The 26,609-nt window shown below is 36.2% G+C and overlaps 1 protein-coding gene across 9 annotated transcripts in view; it reads right to left on the reverse strand.

Annotated features, from left to right (window-relative positions):
- Window positions 1-26,609, reverse strand: part of ZNF385B (zinc finger protein 385B) — a 369,586-nt gene that overhangs the window by 65,679 nt on the left and 277,298 nt on the right. For 7 of the 9 annotated variants that reach the window (XM_041721854.1, XM_041721855.1, XM_041721856.1 and 4 more), the window contains one exon: window positions 15,245-15,387. In XM_041721854.1, coding sequence (XP_041577788.1) covers window positions 15,245-15,387 — 143 coding nt within the window. Of the gene's footprint in view, window positions 1-15,244; window positions 15,388-17,942; window positions 18,455-18,498; window positions 18,649-26,609 lie in introns of those variants that run through there. The other 2 variants (XM_041721863.1, XM_041721857.1) reach the window with 2 other exon arrangements.

A 26,609-nucleotide genomic window follows, 5' to 3' on the forward strand; every position in this document is an offset into this window, starting at 1 on the left:
CCATCAGGATGTGAAGAGAGTTCTTGAAAACTCTTTGTCTTATCTTTAAGATTTGATGTTCCTATAACTATAATATTTTTTTTTGGTCAATGGATGCCTACAGATATGAAAGATCTGTAACACCTCTGTCAAAGATAAGGTAAAAAATTCTTATGAAATCGTTAAATGTCCTTATAAGAGAAGGCAAAAAAAAAAAAACTTAGAAAAATTTTTAAAAAACTGAAAACTATGTGGAATCTTTTAGGAAATTAATAAGACTTTAGTTCTCCAGGATCCCTGGGTGGCTCAGCAGTTTAGCGTTGCCTTCAGCCCAGGGCGTGGTCCTGGAGACCTGGGATGGAGTCCCACATTGGGCTCCCTGCATGGAGCCTGCTTCTCCCTCTGCCTGTGTCTCTGACCCTCTCTCTCTCTCTGTGTGTGTGTGTGTCTATCATGAATATATAAATTTTAAAAAATCTTTAAAAAAAAGAATTTAGTTCTGTGAATTTTAATAACAAAGAAGAAATAAAATATTATTTTTTTGTCTGTGGAAAAATTACTACCTCCAAAGTGTTTATATTTCTCAATAAGGTATATTCGTATTTCAAAATCAAACAGCCTAAGATATGCATAGCTGACAATGAACTATGTCACCCCCCAAAAAAAACCTCCCATTAACAAAGTTAGAGTACATGTTTCAAGTGATGGGAACAGGAACTGCACTCACCAAGAGGATCTAAACTAAATAGGTCAGTTGTTTCCTGTGTTATTTAGTAGTGTGCCTTCTCAGGATGAAATAAAAGAAGAAATAAATTATTTCAGGAATATGGACTGAAGAATAGTTTTTTTCTTTTTAAAAATATTTTATTTATTTTATATATTTATTTATATATTTTATTTATTTATTTTATTATTAGAGTGTGTGTGCACAGCAGGCAGAGAGAGAAAGAAGAAAAAGCAGATTCCCAGCTGAGCAGGGAGCCTGATGTGGTGCCCTATCCCAGGACCTTGGGATCATGACTGAGCCAAAGGCAGATGCTTAACGAACAGAGCCACCCAGGCACCCCTAAAGAATAATTTTTCAATAAATGTACAAAATACTCAAGAAAATATTCATTTGAGGAGAGATCATGAGAAGCAATTATTCTATAATATATTGGTAGGAGACATCCATCCTGCATTCTGGATGAACTGGCTAATATCTGAGATAGAAGATTGGTATTCGGTTCTTGACCTTCCCTTGTTTTTAAAATATTGACTTAAAAACAGCCCCCAAAACTTTGTCTCCAAGATTAAATTTCCAGAACATAAAATTCAGTGCCAAAAGTAAGTCTGAGAAATAACTTTAAAAAAAAAATTGAATTCTTTATACTTTAGGGGAAAAAAAAGTGCCATACTAAGTCACCAAAGACCACTTGCTGACACTTACAGATGTAGCTTTAAAAGTTATTGGTGCTAAGTCTCCAAATAGAAGTAAGTAAGAATGTGTTTGCCTGTGTTCTCTGGTAAACAGACAAAAAAAAAAGAAAGAAAGAAAAAGAAAAAAAGTTACGAAGGCTAAGTGATTAGGGAAGCAATGAGCTTTCCTGATTTAAAAATCAATAGGCCTCCCAAACAGCCAAATGCATTAACTGACATCCTCTCAAAACCATTCTGTCAAAGCTAAGTTTGAAAGGCTGTTCTGGTAAGTAATCAGATATGTCCTCCTGATGGTGAAGCAGAACAGGTCCGTGACACAAATTAAAAAGGTATAAGATGAGAAGAAAACCCCACAAGGCAGGAGGAGGTGCAAATGAGGAAACCCACACCCTGTTTGGATGTATTCTTTATTCTGCAAAGAAAAGTGGAAATGAAATGTTTTTTTTTCCCCAAATGCAGGACAACACATTTCTTGCCCTCGCACTTCGAAGAATCCTGACAGCTGAGGACTGACAAGGCTCAAGGCAAGGGAACAAATGTGCAGTGCTCCAATCCTGAGCATCTGGGGCTCTCACTCTCCATGCCATACTCTCATCACCCGGGGTAAAATGGCAGAGATCATCTACGTTTTCAAACCAGTTTTTAAATTTGTTTTAGTTGGAGGTCCAGAACCCCACCACCCCCCAAATGGAATCCTAACTGGAAATTCTGTACAATAAACACTACAAACAGTGCTGGTGACAACAGGTAGGCCAGGCCCCATTTCCACCAGCCTGATTCTAGTCCAACTCCCTTGCTTGAAAATGAGAAAAGATTTGGAGAATTTTAGTGACTTGCTCTAATCTCTTTAGCTAAGACCAGGACCCAGGTCACTTGCTATAGTTGTCAGCTTTGCAAATTAAAGTATAAGATGCCCAGTTAAAGTTGAATTTCAGATAAACAACAGATCATTTTTTAAGTAGAAATATGTGCCAAAAATTGTATAGTATATTCTCCTACTAAAAATAATTTGCTGTTTATCTGAAATTTAACTGGGCATCCTATATTTTATCTGTCCCTATTTCCTTGTTATTGTTGTTGTTTTAAAATTAATTGATTTAAGTAATCTCTATACCCAATATGGGGCTCAAAACCACAAGCCTGGATCAGGAGTTGCATACTCTTCCAACTAAGCCAGCCAGGCACCCTTCTGTCCCTGTTTTGTGATTCCCGCCCAAGGATGTCGTAACTACATCAATGTTGATTTTACTAGTCCTTCTTCTTGCAAACTTACTTTGTCACACATAACATTTTAGGGTTCTTTATTAGGAAAGTGGTCCCTGAATGGTTTTGTGGACAAGTGACGTCAAAAATATTTTACATCATATAATTATCTTAATGCCTTTCTGTATGGATGTATATGTGTATTCATATTAACTCTTTTCACCAAAAAAAAAAAGGTTTTTGGTTTGACCTTGCATTTATATTATACAAAATATACCATACTTGTGAAGTGAAATAAAGAGCTTCAAGATTGTGCCTTAACTCTGTTCTCTGCAGTGATAATTGCTGTATTGAATAAGGCTCTGTTCATGGTACAGCTTGACATTTAGCATTTAGCTATTTGATTTATAATTATTTTTAGGTGATTGCAAGGAGGCTACAGTTCAAACTTAGAGTAGTCCAAATTGAACTCTTTCTTTTCTTCTGGATTTGTAAGGACATGTAGTCACTGATAGGTAAAACTATTTATCTACCAAATTTGTTTCAAATATACACAAAGCCCTTTCTGTCTCTATATATTCTAAATAAAGCAACTTATAGAAGAGAAAAATGAATACAGCCAATGAAATCACATTAAAATGTGTCTAGCTTGCTTATATTTTGGCCGTGGATATCACATCAAGACTCCCTAGTCAAGCAATGGAGAAAGACCTACATGTACCACCGAGTGCAGTGTCAGGAAATACAGAATCACTCAGGACCATTCATGAAAAGTTTTAATGTTACGAAGCAAAAACCATTTGCATTTCTCTAACTACTCCTTACGAAGATTTTCAGAAACGTCCCTAAGTTTTTTGTTTCCCATTCTGAACTTCAACCTATCAACATGCTTGGCACCTTCAAAGTCTTTGTAACACCCATTTGAAATTTTTATTCACCCTTTCTGTCTCCCCCAACCTTTAACACTTTTACTAAAATTGGGCAAATACCTATATCTAACAACACAAGAAATTCAGATGTCATTTTATTGAAAAGATTTTTGTATAATTAGTCAGGAATCACCAAATGTCTGCCTCACAACAGACAATATCACAGTAACACTTGCTGGCAGTCATGCAGCCACTGCCGTGCAACTGGCCTCCTGAAGCTGGGGTTAAAAGCTGGCCTCTGGAAATCAATCATGCTCTCGGCACAGAAGAATATTTCAGTGATATGAAAGCTGAAATGGAGACTATAATCTTTTGTCATTACCCTTGAGGCCGAAGCAAACGCAGAAAGGAAAGTCCATGAATTGCTGATAATTTCCTGTGATGACCGATTCCCAGGAAATTCTGATATAACTCTTGCTCTGTAACAAAATGATGCTTCCCCAGAACTGTAACTTCAAAGAACTCCACCTCTGGATGTCACAATGCTTCTTCAGAAGCTACTCACCCATTAACGGGGCCAGGCCGGTGAGGCAGCAGCTCTCCCTCTGAAGACAATGGAATGTCTGATTGCACAGGAGTGATGAGCTATGTGCTAAGGCTGTTTTTCTAGAGTTCTTTTTTAAAGGAATCGGTTGAAAATATATTTGTTTTAGACCTTTCTTTCTCCTCATATAAGTTTAAATTTGATGTGTTTCTCTGCTGTTCCTAATAATTATGTAGCTGTGATTATCTTGGCTTATATCATTTTTAAAGTTTTATTTCATCGGCTATTTGCTTTCTGAGAAAAAGTAGTTTACAGACATGTGCATACTGTTAATGTCTATTTAATATTTTGGGATAGAATATAAAACTACTCATCTCTTTTGGGTGAGTATTAAACTTACAGTTAGATGTCACTGCTCAGAACACAGGTTAAGTGGGTCCTTCTTATATGATTGGCAATAGAAATTCAGGAAAAAAGGAGGAGGCAGGGTAAATGGAGGTCTAACAGTCAAAAGTCCAAAGAATTTTTAGAATAAATTTCCATTATCAATACACGAAGGATAACTTAATATGTTGCCTTCTATGACTGGGTTTAAAATCTTTTTAAAATTGGTATGTTAACCACTGCTAGTTTAATAAATAATGTGAGAATAAAGGTTCTATGTTTGGAAGTCAACTGTATGTTATTTTATTTTTTAAAGATTTTATTTGTTTGAGAGGGAGAGAGTACATGAGCACAAGCAAGGGGAGCGAGAAAGGAAGAAACAGACTCGCCACTGAGCACAGACCGGGGCTCTATCTCAGGCTCCTGGGATCATGACCTGAGCTGAAGACAGACAGATAACTGATTGAGCCACCAAGGCGCCCCAAAGTCAACTGTAGTTTAAAAGTATAACAGAAAACGTTAGGAGTCAACGACAATATGTCACAAGTGCACAGCTCTCAGGTTCAAAATACCTTTATCCATAGCCTTTTAAAATCTAATTATTATTGAAGGTAAACAGGCAAAATGAAATACAAACTGGTGTGGTTATTCCCCACCTCTGCTCTATACCCTCTCCCCAGCCCTGCTCCAAATTCAGTTGTAGACTCTCTTCATTGCTTTTAGAAAGTCAGGTGATTCTGTTCTTTAAGTAGGCTCCAGTACTACCTCATTCAGCTAACTTAAAGTGAGTACCTACTTAGTAGCAGGCAGAGCTACTTTAAATGGAGTATAAATGTCTTAAACTCAAGAACCAGCTCTTAGTCATGTATCTGCCTTAATTAGGATTGCTCTAATGCAAAAAAGCAGCCCCCATGATAAATATAACTTGGTTTATTTAAGGTAATTGGTTAGGAAAGATGAGATGAAGGGAATAGACATATTAATAAGAATATTAATATTATTTGTAAGAATAGAGCTTTGCTATTTTAAGAGTCCTTTCATAAACAACATCTCATTTGATATTCATGGGAATTTTGCATTGTTCAAAATAACAATACGGTGATATGCTGGTGTGCCTGGTTGGCTCAGCCCACAGGGTTTGAGACTTTTGATTTAGGGGTTGTGAGTCCTAGCCCCAGGTTGAGTGCAGACTTCAAAATAAAATCTTTAAAGAAATAATTCGGCGATATGTTATATAGCTATGATTTTTTCACACTCTCACTAAATTTCAGAAGTTTTCTAAATATTCAGTGATATCCTCAATCCTCCATAAAACATATGAAGCTCAAATTTTCATGATATAATGATAAATATTAAGAACATATTATCACCTCTAGTTGTAAAATGAGGAAAAGTAGAACTAAGGGACTTTCTTTAGATCAAAGAAAATGAATCCCAGACACAGGTGCTCTGGCTCCCAGGCCAATGAAGTAGATCACTCTCCCCTCTTCCCTCCTCCACTTTGACTCCTGCTTCTCCAGGTGGCATGAAGCAGCGTCGAAGCTGGGTAGGATTATTAGAAGCTTACTTTGGAACAAGGCACGCAGAATTCTTTCTCTGAGATCAGAGAGAATGTTCCAAGTGGCTTTGGGGAGGAGGTGGGATAGGACAGACGAATGAATGACTAGGTGAATGGCACCAACTCTTTAGAAGGTAAATACTTCAAAAGTTGAAAATTAAGTATATATCAGATGATAGTGGCTTGTTACTAATCACTTCAGCATCTAATAGCTTCAGCTCATTTTTGGGAAATCAAAGTTTTGTGGGTTTGATAATATTATTGTGACACTGAATCAACTTACATATTATGGACGTTTGGTGTCTACATAAAAAAAAATAAGACCCAGAAATAAGACCCAGACATATATTTTTAAATACTGGAGAATTTATGTACACCTCTGATTATTGTAAATCGTAAACCTGTGAAAGAGATCAGCTATATTTCCTACTCCAACACTCAGATCTTTATTTGGTTGCAGAAACTTCACAATAAGAAAAAAAGTATGACACTGACAAGACAAATCTATCTTCTAAATAGAATACACTGCAGGGGTGCCAGCTGGCTCAGTTAGTGGAATGTGTGGCTCGTGATCTTGGGGTTGTGGGCTGGAACCCCACATTGTGGAGAGATTACTTAAAAATAAAATGGTAAAAAAAAAATCAATTAAAAAATAAATAGAATACACTGCAAAAGAGTTCTTCAATCTGACTTTAGGAGCCACAAGGATTTATTGGGCATTTAAAAAAATACATCAAAAAAAATAAAAAATAAAAAAAATTTAAAAATGCATCCTACTTGAATAACCTGTTAGATATACACACATTTAAATTCAAGATATGTTAGGGTGGAGACCAGCTCTTGTTTGTCAGATATTTAGCTTTTTTCCCTTTCAGTGGCAGAGCTGTCTACTGGAAGAAATGTGAAGACTGCTTTATATTCTTCAATCTTCCATTTTTGCAAAAAAGGGTGCAACAATGACACATATAGCCTATTTTCATATGTGGGTGTGTTAAAAGAATTAATTGTAGAATGTCTTTAAAATATGCTAAATCCCTCTGATACTAGAATTCCATGAAAATAAGGTGTTGTACATGTGATTTAAGTTTTTCCCATCTTATTTCAGGCATCAGAACATAAAAAGGAAGGTAAAAAAAACTAAATTGACAGCTAGATCTGTGAAAAAAGTATTTTTCCAAGATTCCTACATGGTTCCGCAAAGATGTTGAAACTTCACAGATTGCTCAATAGCACTCCAATTCTTCTTTAGCACCCTCAATGACAACAATTCTAAAAGTAAAGGGATTGGAATATTCCAAAACATGTTTTTCCTTCCCCAAAAGAGATTTGAGACCTAATTCTGAATACAAGAATCTAGAGGGAGGGGGGGAAAAACAGTCTGTGCTATTGGATGGATTCCCAAATTTTTGATAAAAGTTTCTCAGAAAACACCACCATCAATTAATGTTTATAGAGCAACCAATTTAGAACTAACTTTTTGGGCTGGAGGGAATGTTTTGCACGATAATATTTTGCTACTTTTTATATCTATTAAGCTCCCTTACTTGACCACTGGCATATGAAGACTTGGTCATTGAAAGAAGTTAACAACAGGTTGTTGTTGGTTTCTTCTTCTTTTAATTAACTAGAGATTTGTTAAGAATCAGATAAATTATTTTAAGAAGATGGCCTGACATAGGCACTTTTTCCAAGTTGACTCTACTCTTGAAAAATGCTGACCTGGGACAGCGCCAAGACTGAAGACCTGTCTTGCCAGAAAATCTGATGTGTCCTCCAAGTACACATAATCCTTGAAACTCTAGCACTGAAGGTGAGGCTCCAGAGCCATGTGAGGTTGAGACTAGGATAATGAAAAGAGACATACAAGAGGACATAGCGTGTGGGACTACAGATGTCTCTTTTCACAGGCTTCTGAACTTGTGTTTCCTTACTGCATAAGGGCCCGTCAAGTCTTAGTTCGATGTTTCTTGGCAGCTTCATCAACTGAATTGACTATTGACTATAAACAGTATCCTCTATTATGTTATGGTGAATTATACAAGAGGAGGAAGTAATGTCAGACAGTAAGCAGTTTCTGTCTTATTCACTATAACCCTTTCTTAGCACAATGATTGGCATGTGTAGACATTCAGTAAGTGATTATGAATGAATGCCTTTTCCTAGATGCCCTGCACAAATAATTTATTTAGGGAGAGGGAAGGCATATGATCACACATTATATAAATATGCATGCATGCATACATACCATATAAATAATATCTACATATTCGAAAGGTATTCCAACGGTTTGTAGAGAAAAGAGATTTGAGCATAAAGTCTGTAACAGGTGAATCTTGAGACTTTTGAGTAAGGCAAAGGACATGACTTACATTTTAAAAAGATATGTTTGTAGTTTGAAGAGAAGAGGGAGACAATAGGACAGATGGTCACTATGTAGGGTTCTTTTTCCTTCCAGGTCATGTTTACATAATTTCTCTCTGTCATACTGAGTAGGGATATAAAACATTTCAGGCAGGAATCTATGCTTAAATATTTGTACAAAATCTTCATTAATTTTATACTACCTTTCAAAGGCTTCCCAGACATACTTTTTTTTTTTTTCTAATGATCTAGGGGGTTGCTATTGACATTTTAAAGTCCAATAACAAGGCATCATCTTCCCTCTCTCCAAGTGAATTTCAGTAACCATGGAAAATTTCAACTTGGCCTATCTTATTATGCATTTATTTAGGACACACAGAAGACTAGGATCCTTCATTATATTTTAAGCATATCATGAAAATAAAAATTCAACCCTATTCTCTTATTTATTTATTTATTTAAAGATTTTATTTATTTATTCATGAGAGGCACAGAGAGAGACAGAGGCAGAGACACAGACAGAGGGAGAAGCAGGCTCCATGCAGGTAGCCTGATGTGGGACTCGATCCCGGGTCTCCAGGATCAGGCCCTGGGCTGAAGGTGGCACTAGACCGCTGAGCCACCCAGGCTGCCCTTTTTTTGTTTATTTTATTCTCTTTTATTTATATCTATTTTAACTCTATTTTGCTTTTTCAAATTTGGATAAATATATCATTAGTATGTTCAAGTAGCTGAACATACTAATATCCTAAGAAATAGGGAATACATAACTTTTTAATGACCACAAAGCATTATAAGAGTAAAAAAGAAGCCTCAAATGGCAAAAAATCACAATTGGTTGCATTAGCAGAGGTAAAGTATTTAATTTAAATTAAATTAAAGAAAAAATCAAATAGAAGAGGAATATGTATCCAAATGCTTAAAGACTTCGTTAGGTAATGAAGGTATTAAAAACAGATTAAAAAGTTAAATGTTTTGGCTCACTTCAGGTTTCCTTATAGTACCCCCTCATGAGAAACATGGCATGAATTAATAGCAAAGTAAATATGATTTTGATCCCCAATTTCTTTATTTCATACCTCCTTGATAAATATATCATTTCTAGTTCAAGAAAGAAAAATTTTAAATATTCATTGATAGTGCCAAACAATAAATAACCCAGAATCTCAAATTGTTTAGAATGATAAATAGTAGTCATACAGATCATTTCACAGATTGTCATGGATGATTCAAAGAGTCATGCAGTGATTTGGGATTTTATACTTAGAAATAATTTTTATTCTGTTCCACATATTTGTTCATGTGTCAGGAAAATTAATTTCAAGGTATATAGTAAAAATCAGATTATTTTTCACAAAAATAAGATTGCTGAGCCTCTTGCAATAAAACAGCAGTGATCTCTACTGGACTTGTGCCTTCCTGGAGCAACTGCAAAAACAAGGCAGGACTCAAAAAGACATCTGAAAGAGTAGGCATGGAAAGTACCTCCCATTGGCAGAGAGACTGACAGGTGACTGTGGTCTCAAGGTGGCTCTGGATCATATGTACAGCTCTGGAGAGTCACACAAATAATGCGTGTACCCCACATGTGGCTATTAAAAAGAAATACTTGATCTATTTGTCATCATATACAACATATAGCTTGGATATGTATGTCTTAGTCTGTTTGGGCTGCCATCACTAAATACCATAGACCGGGTGGGTTAAACAGTGGAAATAGATTTTATCACAATTGTGGAAGCTAAGATCAGGGTCCGAGTATCATCAGGTTCTGGTGAGAGCTCTCTTCCTGGCTGGCAGATGGCTGCTTTCTCACTACGTTCTCACATGATGGAGAGATAAAAAGCTTTCTCTGGTCTCTTCTTATAAATACACTAATGCCATTAGGAGGGCCTCACACTCATGACCTCATCTAACCCTGAATACCTCTCAAAGACCCCATCTCTATCTACCATCTGCAGATGTTAGGGCTTCAAACACAAATTTGGGGAAGGGGACATGAACATTCACTCCATAAGAGTATGTGTGTGGGTATAACTTCTAAATGGACTTATTTTATCATATTAAGTTGATACTATCCATCCTGCTAAGCATGCAATTTATTTCAGTTCTGAAGCCGTCTCTTCTTACAGTTAATTAAGCACCAGACATTACCCTGGTTGTTAAACACCAAATATTAAACACCTAGTATTATCTGGATTGAATGACAATAAAAATTGGATCCATAGTAAAGGAAATGAGAAATTCTAACTCTAATAGGAGAAATAATTGCCTATATCTCGGTAGCTACCAAAACATTATATACAGTAATTAAAGGATGACCAAGAGGCACTTGGAAGATTTAAATAAAGTGAAAAATAAAATAGTTAAAATAGCTGTACTGGGATACAAAACAACATTCTTTCTGGCTTTTAACCCTAGGAAGTTCAGTAACTATTGTCACTTTGCCTATATTTCATGGTTTTTGTTTCTTGCCTTTTCCAGTCTTTTTATTCAATTTCTTAATAAGTTTCTTGGGCACTACGGTATTTTTGTTTTGTTTATTTTGTTTTTCTTCTTCCTCAAACCCAGTATTCTTCAGTGCATATGTTTTCAATAAAATCCAGTAATGAATAACTCTCCCTTTAGACTGCACTTAAGAATAGGACCTAGGACAAGAAATGAAGTAGGCACTTGCAAGACTTCCACACCATCCACACAGAGAAAGCCAGAACTACAGCCACAGATAAGTTTGTAACTAAGTATTACCCTCAAATTAAAAAAACATGCCAGTTCTCAGGAAAATAAAAATAAAAGTAAACACCTAGACTTATCTCCTCATGCTTAGAAAGGGCTCAGAGACGTGTATTTCCTTTGCTGGGTGGAGAAACATATACATTGAAAAGCAAAGAACTGGGGCTGTTTCCTCCCTCCTTTTCTCCTTCCCTTCGGAAAAGTTTTATTGAGCTCCTGTGCCCGATGCCAGGCAGATGAAGAACAAGCTACAGGCCCTGTTCTCAAGGCCTGGCATTCTAGTGAGTATAGATAATCAGATAACCAGATTATGGTATGACGACTGCTATAATGGAGGTAATGCGGGAGGTGGGGGTTACTTTGGAAAGTACAGAGGATGGGCACTTAATTCAGACTCAAAGATCACAGAACACTTCCCGTGTGGGAGGTGATACCTAAGTTGGGCCATGAACGACAAATAGTGGAAGGTGGGGTGAAGCCTTAGTGGATAGCCAGGCAAAGAAGCTTATTAGGCTTTTTTTTTTTTTTTTTTTTTTCCTATTTGGCTTTAGATACAAAGGTTGAGATCTTTAAAATTTTGTGTTTTGGTTTGCAGAGTCTTTTACCTGCAAGTGGCTCGAAACAGCCCCTCTGTAAAGTACAACTGCTGAAGGGCAGAGTTAACATCACCATTCTCCAGACATGCATCCTTGACATATAGCCCATCATAAATTATCAGTGATCCAAACTCCATCTTCCCTAGCATGCCTCTTCATAATTCTGCTTGGACAGTGTCTTGAATTATTTGTTTATTCTTCACATATAAACACTGTGAGAGATTTTGTCAGTTGTGGAGTAGAAGGCAAGACAGCCAGTAAATGAATGCTGTGAGGCGCATTTCTTCACTGTGCACAATTTTGTGTAGAACAGGCACGTATTCTATTTTGGAATAGACCAGAATCTCATTTCATTCTTGCTATAATTCTCATGTAACCTTACCATACTCCACTATAAAAACAGGAGGAAACCACTACTTCATATGTATTTTTTAAATCCACTTAAAACAGCAAAACTTCCAAACTCCAAAACTTTCAGCTATGGCATCAGAATGTTTCTATTCTTCTGAAAATAATTATGAGTTAAAAGATATTTCTTATATTTATGAATACTATTCTTGGTTAAAAATAAAGCAATTATAATGGCATTCACCTACCTTGCTTTTCAAAGAACGAGTAGACTGTTGAATATACTTTTAAAATTTGCTAACAAGAAATTGTAACTTTTTAAAGTATGTCCTGCTTCGAAGATATGTTTGTAGAGGCCCAATTTTACACATTCAAAAAATTATTTCCTCTCCCTACTTAATACTTCTGCTGAAAATTGCCTACTATGCTTCCAGAAAAGAGCACAAAAGATTTCTCATTGAGCTTTGTTCACACTGAATGATGTGGGAGGTAATATGGACCAAAAGAGCCAAAGACATGGATGCGCCAGAACAGGAGTTTGTAAGTCAGTAGAGTTTTTAAAAAGATTTTATTCTTAAGTAATCTCTCCCAATTGGGGGGGGGGGGGGGGCTGGGAAGCTCACACTTATAACCCTGAGATCAAAAGTAGTAATGCTCAATGAACTGAGTCAGCTGGGTGCCCCTGAAGTTAGGAGGTTCTAATTCAAGTCTCAGTTCTTCCTTTACTAACACTTTCTCTTCCTCTAGACAATAGGAATTTTAATCAAAGTCTACTAAAATGTTCTAAGGTTTGAGTTCTTTGAGGGATACAAAACATCATAAGTATATAATGATCTAGTATAATTAGTGATACAAAAATGTTTTCCTAGAAAAATGTGGACAATGACTTTTATGAAATTGTCCTAGGAAATCTACTTAGATAAGTTAGACACTGGGATGGAAAAGTCTGCAGGAAAAGGATTAGAGCAACCGAAACTGTAACTCAGTAAAAAAATCAAAGGTAACCCAATGATCCTAAAAGTTCACTTATTTACTAGATGACAGAGGGTCCCACTTGCAATGACTTAATTTTTAATATACTACCAGAAATGCTCTCTGTCCACCAAATGACTTGGATATAAAATGTATGTAATGTAATATGATATGATATGATGTGATGTAATATGAGAGTAAAATGATGATTTCATGTAGTTCTTTGCTATATTCTTAACCTTAGCTAGAAGTATTTTCATTTGAAAATTACAAGTTTATTTTCTTCCAGGATGTAAAAAAATGAACTTCTATTAGAATTATTCTTTGGGTTTTCTCAAGTATTTCATAAAGTTAGTTGCTATATGGAACAAACAAACGAAAAGGCAAGTTAGTGTGTCTGTCAGTCTACACAACATTAGTAAACCATTATGAAACTGTATTTTTACCTAACAAAACCTTATGAAGGCACTCTTTGCATTTTTTATAGCTCTTAAAAACAGAGAGGTATATGTAGGACATTTTGATAGTTGAAAAAAGTAACTTAGCAAAAAAAAGAAAAAAGAAAAAGGTAACTTAGAGATCAGTGCTGACCATCTGAGAAGTTGTAGAAAGGCAACTGGGATCAGCTTTATAGCAATACTTCTAGACAAGAATGCATACGAGGGTACTTTCCTCTAACGAAGGGAGTACACATGGACACAGGGGCAGGGAATGGTGACTCACATTTTGCTTTGAATGTTCATGTTTCATTTGAATCTTTGAAATAAGTATCCACGTATTATTTGTGTTAAAAAGAAATGAACTACAGTAAGGAGCCCTTCATGCCTACCCACCTCATCAGGGCTGCTTCCTGACAGTGGCTGGACTCCTGCAGTGGCTACAAATGCTGTCTTCTAAATACACATTAATCAAAATACAAATAGCTAGTATGCGTTTTAAGAAGTACAGCTTAATTCAACTATGTCTGGAATGCATCACCCAAGTTTTGGTAGAGGATACAAGAGGCAAGCCTGAGTTCAAGTTCTCTGAAATGGCATGTCATGTTTTGGGTGGTTACTCCTGATAGATTAATGTGATCAGGGCAGGCATGGTTTCCCTCTCTGAGCTGCTCCACTGCACTAGAAGCAATGCTCACCTGTTTATGCCTTTCTGTTTTTTTTTTTTTTTTAATATACTGTTTGACTTGTCTTTGAAAAGCCCAGAAAAGACAAGAACATTCAACTGTTTATTCGTTAAGTCAAAGCCAGTGCTCCTTAAAAAGTTGGCTGATCCCCTGCCCCCTAATTACCTTATAACACTAAGCCATGACAGAAAGCCTGTCAGCAGATTTTATTTACAACCCTTGAGGAAAAACCCTCTGTTTCACTTCATGCAGAAGATAAGTTTGCAAAAGGAAACACTTGGCAGTACTTCAGATGTTCTCTGTCTGGTGGTGTTGATAATGCAATTCTTTTTCTTGATTATGGCAGCTTCTATAATGCTCTATCATTCATGTAGACCATCATGCCCCAACTGACTGCATTTATAGACTAAACAAATAATTCATACAATCACCTGAACTGTTTAACCTTTTCTCTTCCTACAAGCTTAGCATTTGTCTATGGGCAGATTTTATGCTAAATTCTATTGTTGAAAGGTGTCATGCTCCACTTGGCATGCCTACACAATGTCTTTCATTCGGATAAACAGTCAGCTGACCTGAATGAAGAACACTGGTAATTATAGGTGATTCACCAATATTTTTCGTATGTTTTAAAGGGAATGCTAAAGTATCACACAGACAATTAATATGTAGATTTAATTTTTTTTTTTTTTTAAATAAGAGAGTCACATTCACACAGTCCACAACTTCCCAATAAAAATTCTTCTGGTATAAGACCTAAAATATGTCCCAAATAAAAATGTATCCAGGTAGTCAAAGCATACGCTTTCTTTCTCTCCAGTAGTAGGGAAAAAAATCACAATTCGGAATTGTGTTCTTGAGCATGTGAACAGCACTGCAGAAATAATATGGGTTCTCAAGCCATCGAAGTCTATCAAAATTGCTCGAAGCTACAGGTGAAAAGTCACTTGGGGAAGTATTTGTAAAATAAATATGCCAGCTATTGTTTGGACTAATCCCCATGGGAGGAGGATTACCTTCCATAATACAGCTGATCAGTGTAAGCAGAAGAAGGTCTAAAATTACACACTTTGGAAACAGACTACATCTGTTGCCTATTCACAACTGTAACGAAAGAGATTGAGGAGGACACAAAATAAAAATACATTTACTCACTGTGTTAAAATTTGGAAAGAGCCCAACAGCAGAACTACTGTCCACTGGAAAAGACATAAATGGTTTGATATCCAGTGACGGCTGCATCATCAGGGTAGGTGTGCGCACAAGAGCAGGAAGTGTAGTAGTGTGGCATGTACTGCCTGCCAAGAACAAAACAAAAACGAATTCAATCTCTTGCTCACATCCATCTCCCTCCCCAACCTACCGTGCAAAAACAGGACTGCTGAGCTGCAACCTGAGAGCAAGAGAGTTATGCTGAAAGTAAGCAAATGGCACAGGAGGAGAAAATACAGTTAAAAGGGGTCTTCTTGCTCATCTTGTCCGACAGTGATGCAGAACACTTGCATTATGGCAAGGGGCAAGGGCTGCTCAGACCCGGCAGAGATAACACAGTGCACAGATCCTGCTGGCCGGTGGCAGAATGAGATCATCCTGTTGTTCAACCATTGTCTCTGACTAGCCAAAAATGTAGGAGAGAGGAGGGGAGGAGCCTCTTGCAGCCAGATGCTCTTTACTATTCAGAGTTATTGAATGGCTGGTAGGCATGTTTTATGCAAATCAGGGATAATTATAGGGTTTTTACAAGGGGGAAAAAACCTTGGACTCCTAGTCACTGCCTGCTCCCGAGAAAATTATGACTCAAACAATTTTATCTCTAAAAAAACCAAACTGAAAGTTGCCCTTACTTTGAGGGAAACAAGTAGTCTAGACATTGGATAGTTAGAGAACTTAAAAGGAGTGATTACTGCCAAAAGGGGTGATTACTGTCCAGGGGGGGCAGGGTATTGGGGGACGGGGAGAAGTTAGGACAGAAACTCAAATACTTGTCTCCAACTTTAATTCTAATGAGCCCTGTATTATTTTCACAACTACCCCCCTTTTAACAATTATATTAGCTGTCATCTTTTTAGGAATCTGGGCTAACCCATGTGTGGAGGATCTAAAGCACTCTTCGCCAGCAACAAGCATTCTTCTGTGGCCCTCTGGGAGGCAAGCTCTAGGGTGCCTTTTTTTAAAAAAAATTTTTTTAAATAAAATAACTTTATGGAGATATAATTCACATACCAGACAACTCTCCCACTTAAAGTGCACAATTCAACGGTTTTTAGCATATTCAGAGTTGTGTGCATCACCAAAATCGATTTAGAACATTTCCACAATCCCTAAAAGAATCCCATACCCACTAGCAGTCTTTCCCCATTTCCTCTCAACACCCCTAGCTCCTGGCAATCACTAATCCATTTTGTTTCTAGGTTTGTCTATTATGGATATTTCTTTTTTTTTTCCCTCGTTTTTAAAGATTTCATCTATTTACTTGAGAGACAGAGTACATGCTCCTGCACTAGTATGGGGGGTTGAGGGGGAAGCAGAGGGAGAGAGAATCTGAAGCACACTCTGGGAAGCCCGACACAGGGCTCATCTCACTACTGCGAGAATATGACTCAAGCTGAAACCAAGAGTCAAGGGACTGAGTCAACCAGAAGCCTCTAGTATGGATATTTCATTTAAATGAAGTAAAACAATATGAGTTCTTTAGTGATAGGCTTCTTTCACTTGGCATAAAGTTTTTAAGGTTCATCCATGTGGAAGTATGTATGAGAATTTCATTTCTTTTTAAGGCTGAATAATATTCCATTGTAGATGTAACACTTTTTTCTTTATTCATTCATCAGTTGATGGGCCTTTGGGTTGTTTCCATGCTTGTGCTATTATGAATAACGCTGCTATGAACATTTGTCGTAAGTTTTTGTGTGGAGATATATTTTCAGTTATCTTAGGTACATACCCAAGAGTACAATTGGGGATTGTTGGGTTATATGGTTAATCATAAATCATATAGTTTAACCTTTTGAGAACTTTCAGGCTGTTTTCCAAAATGGCCTGACCATTTTATAGTCCCACAAGCAGTGTATGAGGGTTCCAACTTCTCCCAGTGTGTCTGTATAGGACCACAAATAATCATAAGCCAAAAATCTCCTACTGACTTCAAGGAGGAATAAACAGTACGGGAAAATACTCCAGCTATTAAAATTTCCTCCAATGTTCTCACACAGCGTTCCAGAATAATTAAAATTTCTATTTCAATGATATATTTTTGATAATGGATTTCCTTAATAAACTCTGCATTATATTTTAAGTCATTCCAGAACATTATTAGTAATAGTGTTTAATGGACTATCATGCCTCATTTACATTGATCCTCAAAAGAGAAAAAAAGAAAAAGGCATCTGAAACATTTATCTGTAATGGCAAGTCTTTAGGTCAGCCCCATCCATTAGCGAATATAGAGTAGGACTCAGCAAAAATAGAATCAACCAAAAGTATAGATCAAACAGTAATGGTTATTTCTGATGCCAAAGTAAATACTCTGATCTCAGTCGGGCATTCACATAACTACTCTGTATTTAATTACACATTTTTCTTGTAATTAGGTAATGTTACACTCATGGCTAATTTCAGAGCTTGTAGATCCAAGATGATATATTATGTCAGTATTTCAATGTTGCAGAAGCACTTATTAAAATCTTTATTTTAAAAGCTTTGCTTTAAAATCTTAGCTAAATTGAAAAAAAAGATATTTCTTATTTTAGACCGATGGCCTTTTACAATTCACAATCATTATAATTGTCAGAAGTCAAAAGTCTAAAACATATACAGAATTATTCTACTTAAAGTTGCCTGATGAACAAATTACCTTGCCATGATGGGTCCTCCTCCTCTGCCCCCTGCCATAAGCAAAATTCTTTCTCTAAGTCCATGTAGTACAAGATATCGGAGGGCCTGGCAGGAGTCATTTTGTACTAACAAACTCAAATCAAACATAATGCAACATGGAACTTGACAAACAGATTGCTCCATCAACAAAGGTCAGAATGCACAATGATCCCCTTTACCCAATCAAATATCTATGCTAATAAAGACAAGGCTTGAGAACTACTTAGCTGCCACCGTTCATTAGCATAAAAACTTAGCAGCTGTTTACCATTCATTAGCATTTTAATGACAGACAATTTGCCATGTTAAACACAGATTGTTTTAAAGTACTGGTAGATCTCCTGAATAAATATAAACTGCTTTCATCAATTCCCCTCACCTCAACCTTGCTGTTTTCACTTTTAAAACCTGCTTTTTCATATTGCTTTACCTAAACCATTGTTTCAAAGGAAGTTTTTGCAAATGGCAAATCAATGGGGATAAAGTGCTCCCCCTCACCCCCCACAAGTTAGGTTAGGCTTTAATCCTGCTGTCACCTTATTCTAGATTTTGCTGCTGCTCCTGCTGCTGGAAAGCATTTCTCCTCACCTTGGGATGCCCAACAGTTGGTGGGAGATAAAGCAGAAATTTCGCCAGAATACATTGTACCCTGAAAAAAAATGCTTAGTTATCTCTAAAATTTGCTGAGAAAAAAGAAAGGGTTGAAAATATAATGAGCATAAAACATGGTGTAAAGTATCTTTTACATTGCTATGCTCATGAGACAGGACTTACCTTTGTCTTTTGTATGAACTATTTGGCAATATTATTAAAGACATCTCCTATATGTAGTTCTATTTCAAAGCATAGGATATAATCTTGTATATATCATAATGAATCAAGTCATGATAGGGCTTCACCTTATTTGGCAATAGAGATTTTTATTCTATTTTTTGAAGGTTTTATTTACTCAGGTAGAAACAGGGGTGGGGGTGGGTAGAGGGAGAGAGAGAATCTCAAGCATATTCTCCCAAGTGTGGAGCCAAACTGGGGCTTGATCCCAGGACCGTGAGATCATGACCTGAGCCGAAATCACAAGTCAGATGCTCAACCAACTGAGCCACCCACGTGCCCCAATAAAGATTTTTAAATCACTGAATTTTACTGTGTGTATACATCAGACTCTCTGACCTAAAATGAAATATGCACAAGCATGCGTGCATACCCAAAAGATCTAATAGTCACTGCTCTCACATGGAAATTCCACATGTTCATACACTTTCCCATAAGAATGCAATTACCCCACTTCCCCAAATTTCATTTTCATTGCAAAATCCAAGTTGTATTCATCTATAACCATGAGACCAATAATACACAAAAGACAACTCACCACCATGATCATAAAACTATTATTCAGCCAACTGCCTCTGTAACATAATAGGTGCTTTATTATGTCAATAGATTATGTCATAATCCATCACAATAAAACCTCATTTGAGGGTTAGGTGACATGTGAAATTACTGCCTTAGTCTTTGACTTTTAGAAATAAAACCTTGAAGATGTAGGTGAGAGCTCTGAGGCTTCCTAGTGGTTCTCTATGTACCATAACACAAGCAAACAAAACACCTCGGTGTTAGAAGGAGGTAATGCCAAAGTCACAGAAAAACTGTAAGGAGAAGCATTTACAGAATGAAACCAAATCTTTCCTATATTCCATTGAAGTAGTTTTTTCTTATGCCATTATTATGTATGTCTGCCATAGTGAGTACTGAAATAAAAAGCTTAACATAGTATAAAAGGCTACCGGGTGGAGGCAATGCCATTTGCAGAACTCCCAAAGATATCTTTAAAGAAATTAAAATGAGTGGCATTTTAGAGGCTCTACCAAACCCAGTTTTCTCTCTTTTGACTGCTTTCTCAGCTTTGTTGCTTCTTACCCTGAGTAACTTTCCAACTTTCTCTCTTACAGCAACAATCACCAACCAGCATCTCCTCTCCACCCCCCTCATCATTTCCATTCTTTCATCAGTCTGCCATGTGAGGAAAACAAATTTATCAACAGATCAAGTGTGTCACAAGAAGATGACTATGTGAATAGGAGATGTGACTGATAAAGGGTTTTGTTTCTGAAAAGGCCACCTAATAATAATAACAGAGATAACATTTTTATAGTGCATACTATATGCCTGGCACTACCAGAAGCACATTACATATGTGTGTACGTAAGTATACGTACTCGTAAGTATATGTATACCCATATATACTTGCTTATATATAGTAAATCATATATTTCTATCATTTATGCCATTATACATGATAGTGTATTATATATTCATGTATGCATATATTAAAAGAGTATATGCATAAATATGTATAATATATACATAAATGTTCACCATAACCAAATAAGATACTATCACTAGTCCCATTTTACAAGAGGGTAACTGAGTCACAAAGAAGATAAGCTCATACATCTTGTACATGGAAAAGACAATAGTGAAACCAGGAAATCTGACTACTGAATTCTGTTCTTTAGTGCTATGCTATGGTCACCAAATTACACACTTGAAAAGACTTCATTTATATAGACACATTCTCCAGAGGCAGATAGCATTTTACCATTGAATTAAGATATTTAAAATGTTGGATCTTCTTCAAAGCTGGGAATTAGGTGAAACTTTTAATTGACTCTAATGTAATATATGTTACTGAAATAACTAAAATACATAAGATTTTAAAAATGCCATATAACAGAGCTTCTAGAATATATTTATCTAGAAATAACATTCCCAAATAATAGTATTATTTAATTCCATAAATACTTATGGAGGAGCAGTTGTAAAGGCATAGTGCTGACAGATATAGGGGTTATAAATGGAGTCAGAATTTTAATTTTTAAAAGAGGATAAAATAATAACAATTACTATCGTTTAATGAGATTTTACTCTATGTGAGGTATTGCTAAATGACTTGTGTCTCTTATTTTATTAAATTATAATTCTATGAAGTTTGTATTATTACCTATATATTATATGTGAGAAAGGTGAGGCTTAAAGAGATTGAGATTACCTAGTATGTGGTAGGGCGTGGGTCTAAACTCTTGCTTGTCTGGCTCTAAAGCCCGGCCATCACTCCATAAAGTAGGTTATATGTAAAGTTCTTTTTTTTTTTTTTTTTTTAATGTAAAGTTCTTAAGTGAAAAAGATTCTGTCCTCAAATACATTTAGAAAATGCTGGCCTCAACAAAGTTTAGAGTGGTTCTTTTTTGCAAGACATCCTGGAGCTTATAATATACTAATGGGCACTGTGAATGTCTAGGCAGATAGAATTTCTGCTTTCCATTTCTTGAGCATGAAACAATCCTCTTTCTCTTTCTTTTCTTTTCTTTTCTTTTCTTTTCTTTTCTTTCTTTCTTTCTTTCTTTCTTTCTTTCTTTCTTTTCTTTCTTTCTTTCTTTCTTTCTTTCTTTCTTTCTTTCTTTCTTTCTTTCTTTCTTTCTTTCTTTCTTTCTTTCTTCTACAGAGCTTCTGGAATGATTATAATGCTTGGCATGTCCTTTAGGCAATGCTCTTCTACAGAAGTGAAATGTACCAATTCAGGAGAAAGTTGATGACTTTCAGGTCTACCACTTTCTTGTGCAAACTTGTGATGAAAGATAGTTGGAAGAAAGGAACAAGGGGCCCCTGCCCTAGGAGGAAACCACCCTTAAAGGATTTTACATCACCCTAGAAGAAGCCCTCCACCCCTTCCCATGTGATAGATAGAGGACTACAACCTGATTGGATGACAGGTGCATGCATGGTTTATCAGATTAAAACAGCCTACCAACAAGCCCATAAAAAACCCTAGACTTAAAAACTGTGGCCCTCTTGAGTCCCTTCCCTCTTGGGGAGCTTTGTACTTATCACTTTGCTATCCTTCAGTAAACTTGGCTTTACTGCCCATCCCTCTGTCTGGTCTACCTCTTCATTCTTGGAAGAGGCATGACCAAGAACAGTGGGCACTGAAGGAGAAAGAAATCCTGTGACACGTGGACAAGTAGTTCTATTTCTTTATTCCGCTATATTCTTTTTTATACACTGGGGAAAATAAGAGTAGCTACAGCATAGGACTCATAGGAGTACTAATTCAGATTTTTCCATGCAAAATGCTTAAGCCTATGCTGACACACAGCAAGTATTCAATAAGCTTTGGTTACTGTGTTATGAACCGTTCCTACTCTTCTCACACTATGCCATATCCCAGGAAAGCATAAATACTTAAATTCATTAATAGTAAAAGGTAGGATATGTAAGAGATCATAAATTATCAACAAAATGTTAAAGAGTTTCATGAAAGAAATTACATCTGGTTAGGAGTTAGGTTCATAAATGTTTTCATAGATGAGTTATCTCTTAAGATAAGCCTTGAGGAATGATTGGTATTTTGAGAGGTGGATATGGGATAATAGCGGGGGGAAAGGCATAAGCAAAAAACATGGAGAAAATTGAATGTATTAAAATGAAAATTCTTAAGGATTTAAGATATTCTTAGCATATCTGGTTAAGAACATAAAACATGAAAGAAAAAAGCAGAACCCTGGAGTAAGCAAAGATTAATGACCTTGGAGTAAGCAAAGATTTCCTTTTTCTAAAGATTTATTTATTCATTCTAGAGAGAGAAAGAGCACTTGTGTGTGCACTAGCAGGAGGTGGGGTGGGGCAGGGCAGCATGGAGACAGCAGGAGAGAATCCCTAGTGGGCTCCCCACTGAGTGTGGAGCCCCAAGTGGGGCTCAATCCCATGACCCATGAAATCATGCTCTAAGCCAAAATCAACAGCTGCTCAGCCTCCTGAACCACTTAGGCACCCAGCAAGGATTTCTTAAATAGGAAACAAAAGATATTAATCATAGGGGCACCTGCGTGGCCTCGTCAGTTAAGTATCTCATTCTTGATTCGGCTCAGGTCATGATATCAAGGTAGTGAAATGGAGCCAGGCAATGGGCTACGTGCTCAGCAGGGAGTCTGCTGGAGATTCTCTCTCTTCCTCTGCTACTCCCTCAAATAAATAAATAAATCTTGAAAAAAAGATGTCAATCATAAGAGAAAAAAAATTGACAATATACTCTATGAAGAATAAAGCTGTGGGACTGATATATTAAGGAAATGAAAAGGCAATCCAGAGTGGGAGATAATAATAAAACATGTATTTGGACAAGGACTTTAATCTAGAATACTGAACTCCTAAAGATCAATGAGAAAATGAAAACACGATAGAAAAGAATGAGTAGATTAATCACTTCATGAAAATATATTAAAAAAATGGCCAGTAAACATGAAAAAATACTTAACTTCATCAGTCATTAGGGAAATGCAAATTAAAACTGCAATGAGCTATCACTATATACCCATAAGAATGGCTACAATGAAGAAAGATAGAGATTATCTAGTGTTGATAAGGATATGGAGCAACTAAAAAAAAAAAAAGGATATGGAGCAACTGTAACTTTTTTTTTCACTTTTTATTTAAATTCCAGTTAGTGAGCATACAGCATAAGACTAGTTTCAGGTATATGATATAGTGATTCATCACTTCCATACATCACCTAGTGTTCACCACAAGTGTACTCCTTAATCCCCATCACCCATTCAACCCATCCCCGCACCAACCTCCCATCTAGTGTCAATTGTTACAACTACTTTGTATGGCTTTAAAAAAAATTTTTTTTAATTTAAATTCAATTTAATTAAACATATTGTATTATGAGTCTCAGAGGTAGAGGTCAGTGATTCATTAGTTGCATGCAACATCCAGTGCTCATTTCATCATGTGCCCTCCTTAATGCCCATCACCCAGTGGTAACCCCCATCCCCCTCCACCCACCTCTCCTCCAGCAACCCTCAGCTTATTCTCTAGAGCTAAGAGTCTCTTAGGATTGCCTCCCTCTGTTTTCCTCTTATTTTATTTTCCTTCCTTTCCCCTATTTCATCTGTTTCATTTCTCAAATTCCACCATATGAGTGAAATCGTATGGTATTTGTCTTTCTCTGACTTATTTCGCTTAGCATAATACCCTCTAGTTCCATCCACATCATTGCAAATGACAAGATTTTATTCTTTTTGATAGCTGAGTAATTTTCCATTGTATATAGATACCTCATCTTCTTTATCCATTTCATGTGTTGATGGGCATCTGGACTCTTTCCGTATTTTGGCAGTTGTGGACATTGCTGCTATAAACATTGGGTTGCAGGTGCCCCTACATATTACTATCAGTGTTAGAACTACTTTGAAAAACTAAATAGCAATATCTACTAAAACTTAATATATACATATCCTATGACTCAGCAATTCTACCTCTAGGTATTTACTTAATAGGATATGTACTAGAACGCTAATTGCAATACTATTTATAATAGCCCCAAACTGGAAATTAGCTGATTAACTCATCAAGAGTAGAAATAAATAATTTTTGTTCTTAATGCAGTAAAACATTCACATAATGAAATATAGAAATGAGAATAAATAATTTATAATTATATGCAACAACAAATAGAACTTTTAAGTATAATGTTGAGGAAAAAAACTAAAATGAGGGAGAATATCAACATGCTGTATGACACCAATTTACACAAAGTACAAAATCATGGATAACTAATCTATACTGTTAGGATAGGGCTATCCTTGTAGGAAGGGTGGGAGGAGCAACAGAGGGGCTTGCAGGGTGCTGGAAATTCTCTTTTGTCTTTGTGACAGTTATGCAGGTATGTTTAGTTCAACTGTACACTTTGCACATTTCTGCATGTTTTCTCTAACAGAAACTTTTTAAAAGTAATGTGTTCCACGATAATAATTTTAGTAAACTAGGCAAATACAGGCAAAATTCTCCAATAAGAAGAACATCTTGAAACACTGTCAAGTTTGTATACTTTTAGGATGAATATGATGGGTTTTTTTTTTTTCCACTGCCAGCTTGATTCTGCTCAAAATGATTTGTGAGAAAATAAAAGTTCCCTTTCATGCTAATGCTTCCTTGCTGAATTTCATAAGTGGATGGAAGAGAATGACACAGAATCCACTGATGCCAAAGAGAAAAACATGTATCTAGAACTGAGTCTATAAAATCCTAACAATTGGCGGTTCTGCTCCGGAGTCTCTCTTGGGGGCACCTCAGGGTTCCCTCCAAAGAGCTCCAACAGCAGCAGCCAGGAAGAATGTTGCATTTAAAAATAAATCCTTCTGAGTACCACACTGAAGTTTATGGGCAATAATGAAGTGCTGCATCAAAAAAACAGCAGTGAAGCCACATCATGATAGATTTTAAGCCACAACGTCCTTTGGGTTTAGTAGTAATATGCCAACTTTTACACAAAACCATGAATCCTTTCCTAAGATGCAAAGGATGACTTTTAGAATGTGTGGCAATAGAATACTTAGAGCCAGGTGGTGATTCATTTATACCTGAATATTTTGTCCATGTACTGACTTTCTTATATTGCAAAAAGGGTAAGATTTTCTTCTTCTTCTTCTTTTTTTTTACTCTATAGTACAAAATACAGTTTGATTAAACATGTGGCATACTGCATTCATTGTCATCCTTTTGGAAGCAGAAATGAAAAATCTGAGAATTTCAGAATTTAAATAAAAAAGATAACTGGTTTTCAAAAAAGGTTTTGAGGACCAATTGTCTTCTTTGGAGCTGAGTTTACAACATTTTTGCTTTGTTACCATTTTTCCACTTGCAAGCTGATACGATTAAGTATGACCATGCGAGAAAGGAAACTCAAAGAAGGAAAAACAGGGTTCTGGCAAGTGCTTTGTCATTTTTTGAAATAGTTTTTAATACACCTGACTTATCAAAAGGGAATGTCATGTGCTTAGTTCCTAAATTACTAAGTCTTTAGAGAAGCCAAAATTATCTCCAGACAGGGCTTTACTAAAATTGTCTGAGGTCAAGAGTGGATTGGGAGGTCATGGTAGCCTGACGAAACTTTCTGGCAAAAAGACGAGGGAGATGGTCCTGAGCTACATTTGCCCAGTGACTCCTTTCTATGGCATCAAGATGCTTTCATAAAGTCGAGCCTCTTTCTGTTAGAGGAACCTTTTTGCTCTCCCTTTACAGCATGTGAAGGACCTAATGGCTACATAGAACCATGGCTTATTTTAGAAACCTTCTAACTAATACAGTCTTTCGTAGGAAAAGCAACAACTATGTTTTCAAATTGTTGAACACTTCTAGAGGAGTTTCGTAAAATTTGGGGGGTAAACATAATTTAAGAATCTACCCTTTGTTTTACATGAGATAAATGATTAAGATAATTTAATGCAGCATGATACCTGACTGATGGTATAATCACATTTAGAGTTCCCATTGCCCAGAGACACTGCTTTGAATATTTAAGTCTATATAAAGATGTACAAGAATCATATGTTGAAGTCTTGATCTTCTTTAAAAATTTAAAGAGATTTGTATTTGGTCTGTTTTCTTTTCATGTTTTGACTGAAATTTAGAGGTATTCATTTTTCACTGAGATTTTAATTTTAATGTTTTATTAATATGAATAAAGAAATTACATCAAAGAGAAAAGCACTGCAGCCAAGTGTTAACATCTCCATCTATTTTAAAGAACAGCAGATTGATCACAACACCTCATTTTAAATAATTCTCTCAATATTTCCAATGGAAT

Source organism: Vulpes lagopus, chromosome 11, assembly GCF_018345385.1.
Source record: "Vulpes lagopus strain Blue_001 chromosome 11, ASM1834538v1, whole genome shotgun sequence".
Classification (NCBI taxonomy): Eukaryota; Metazoa; Chordata; class Mammalia; order Carnivora; family Canidae; genus Vulpes; species Vulpes lagopus.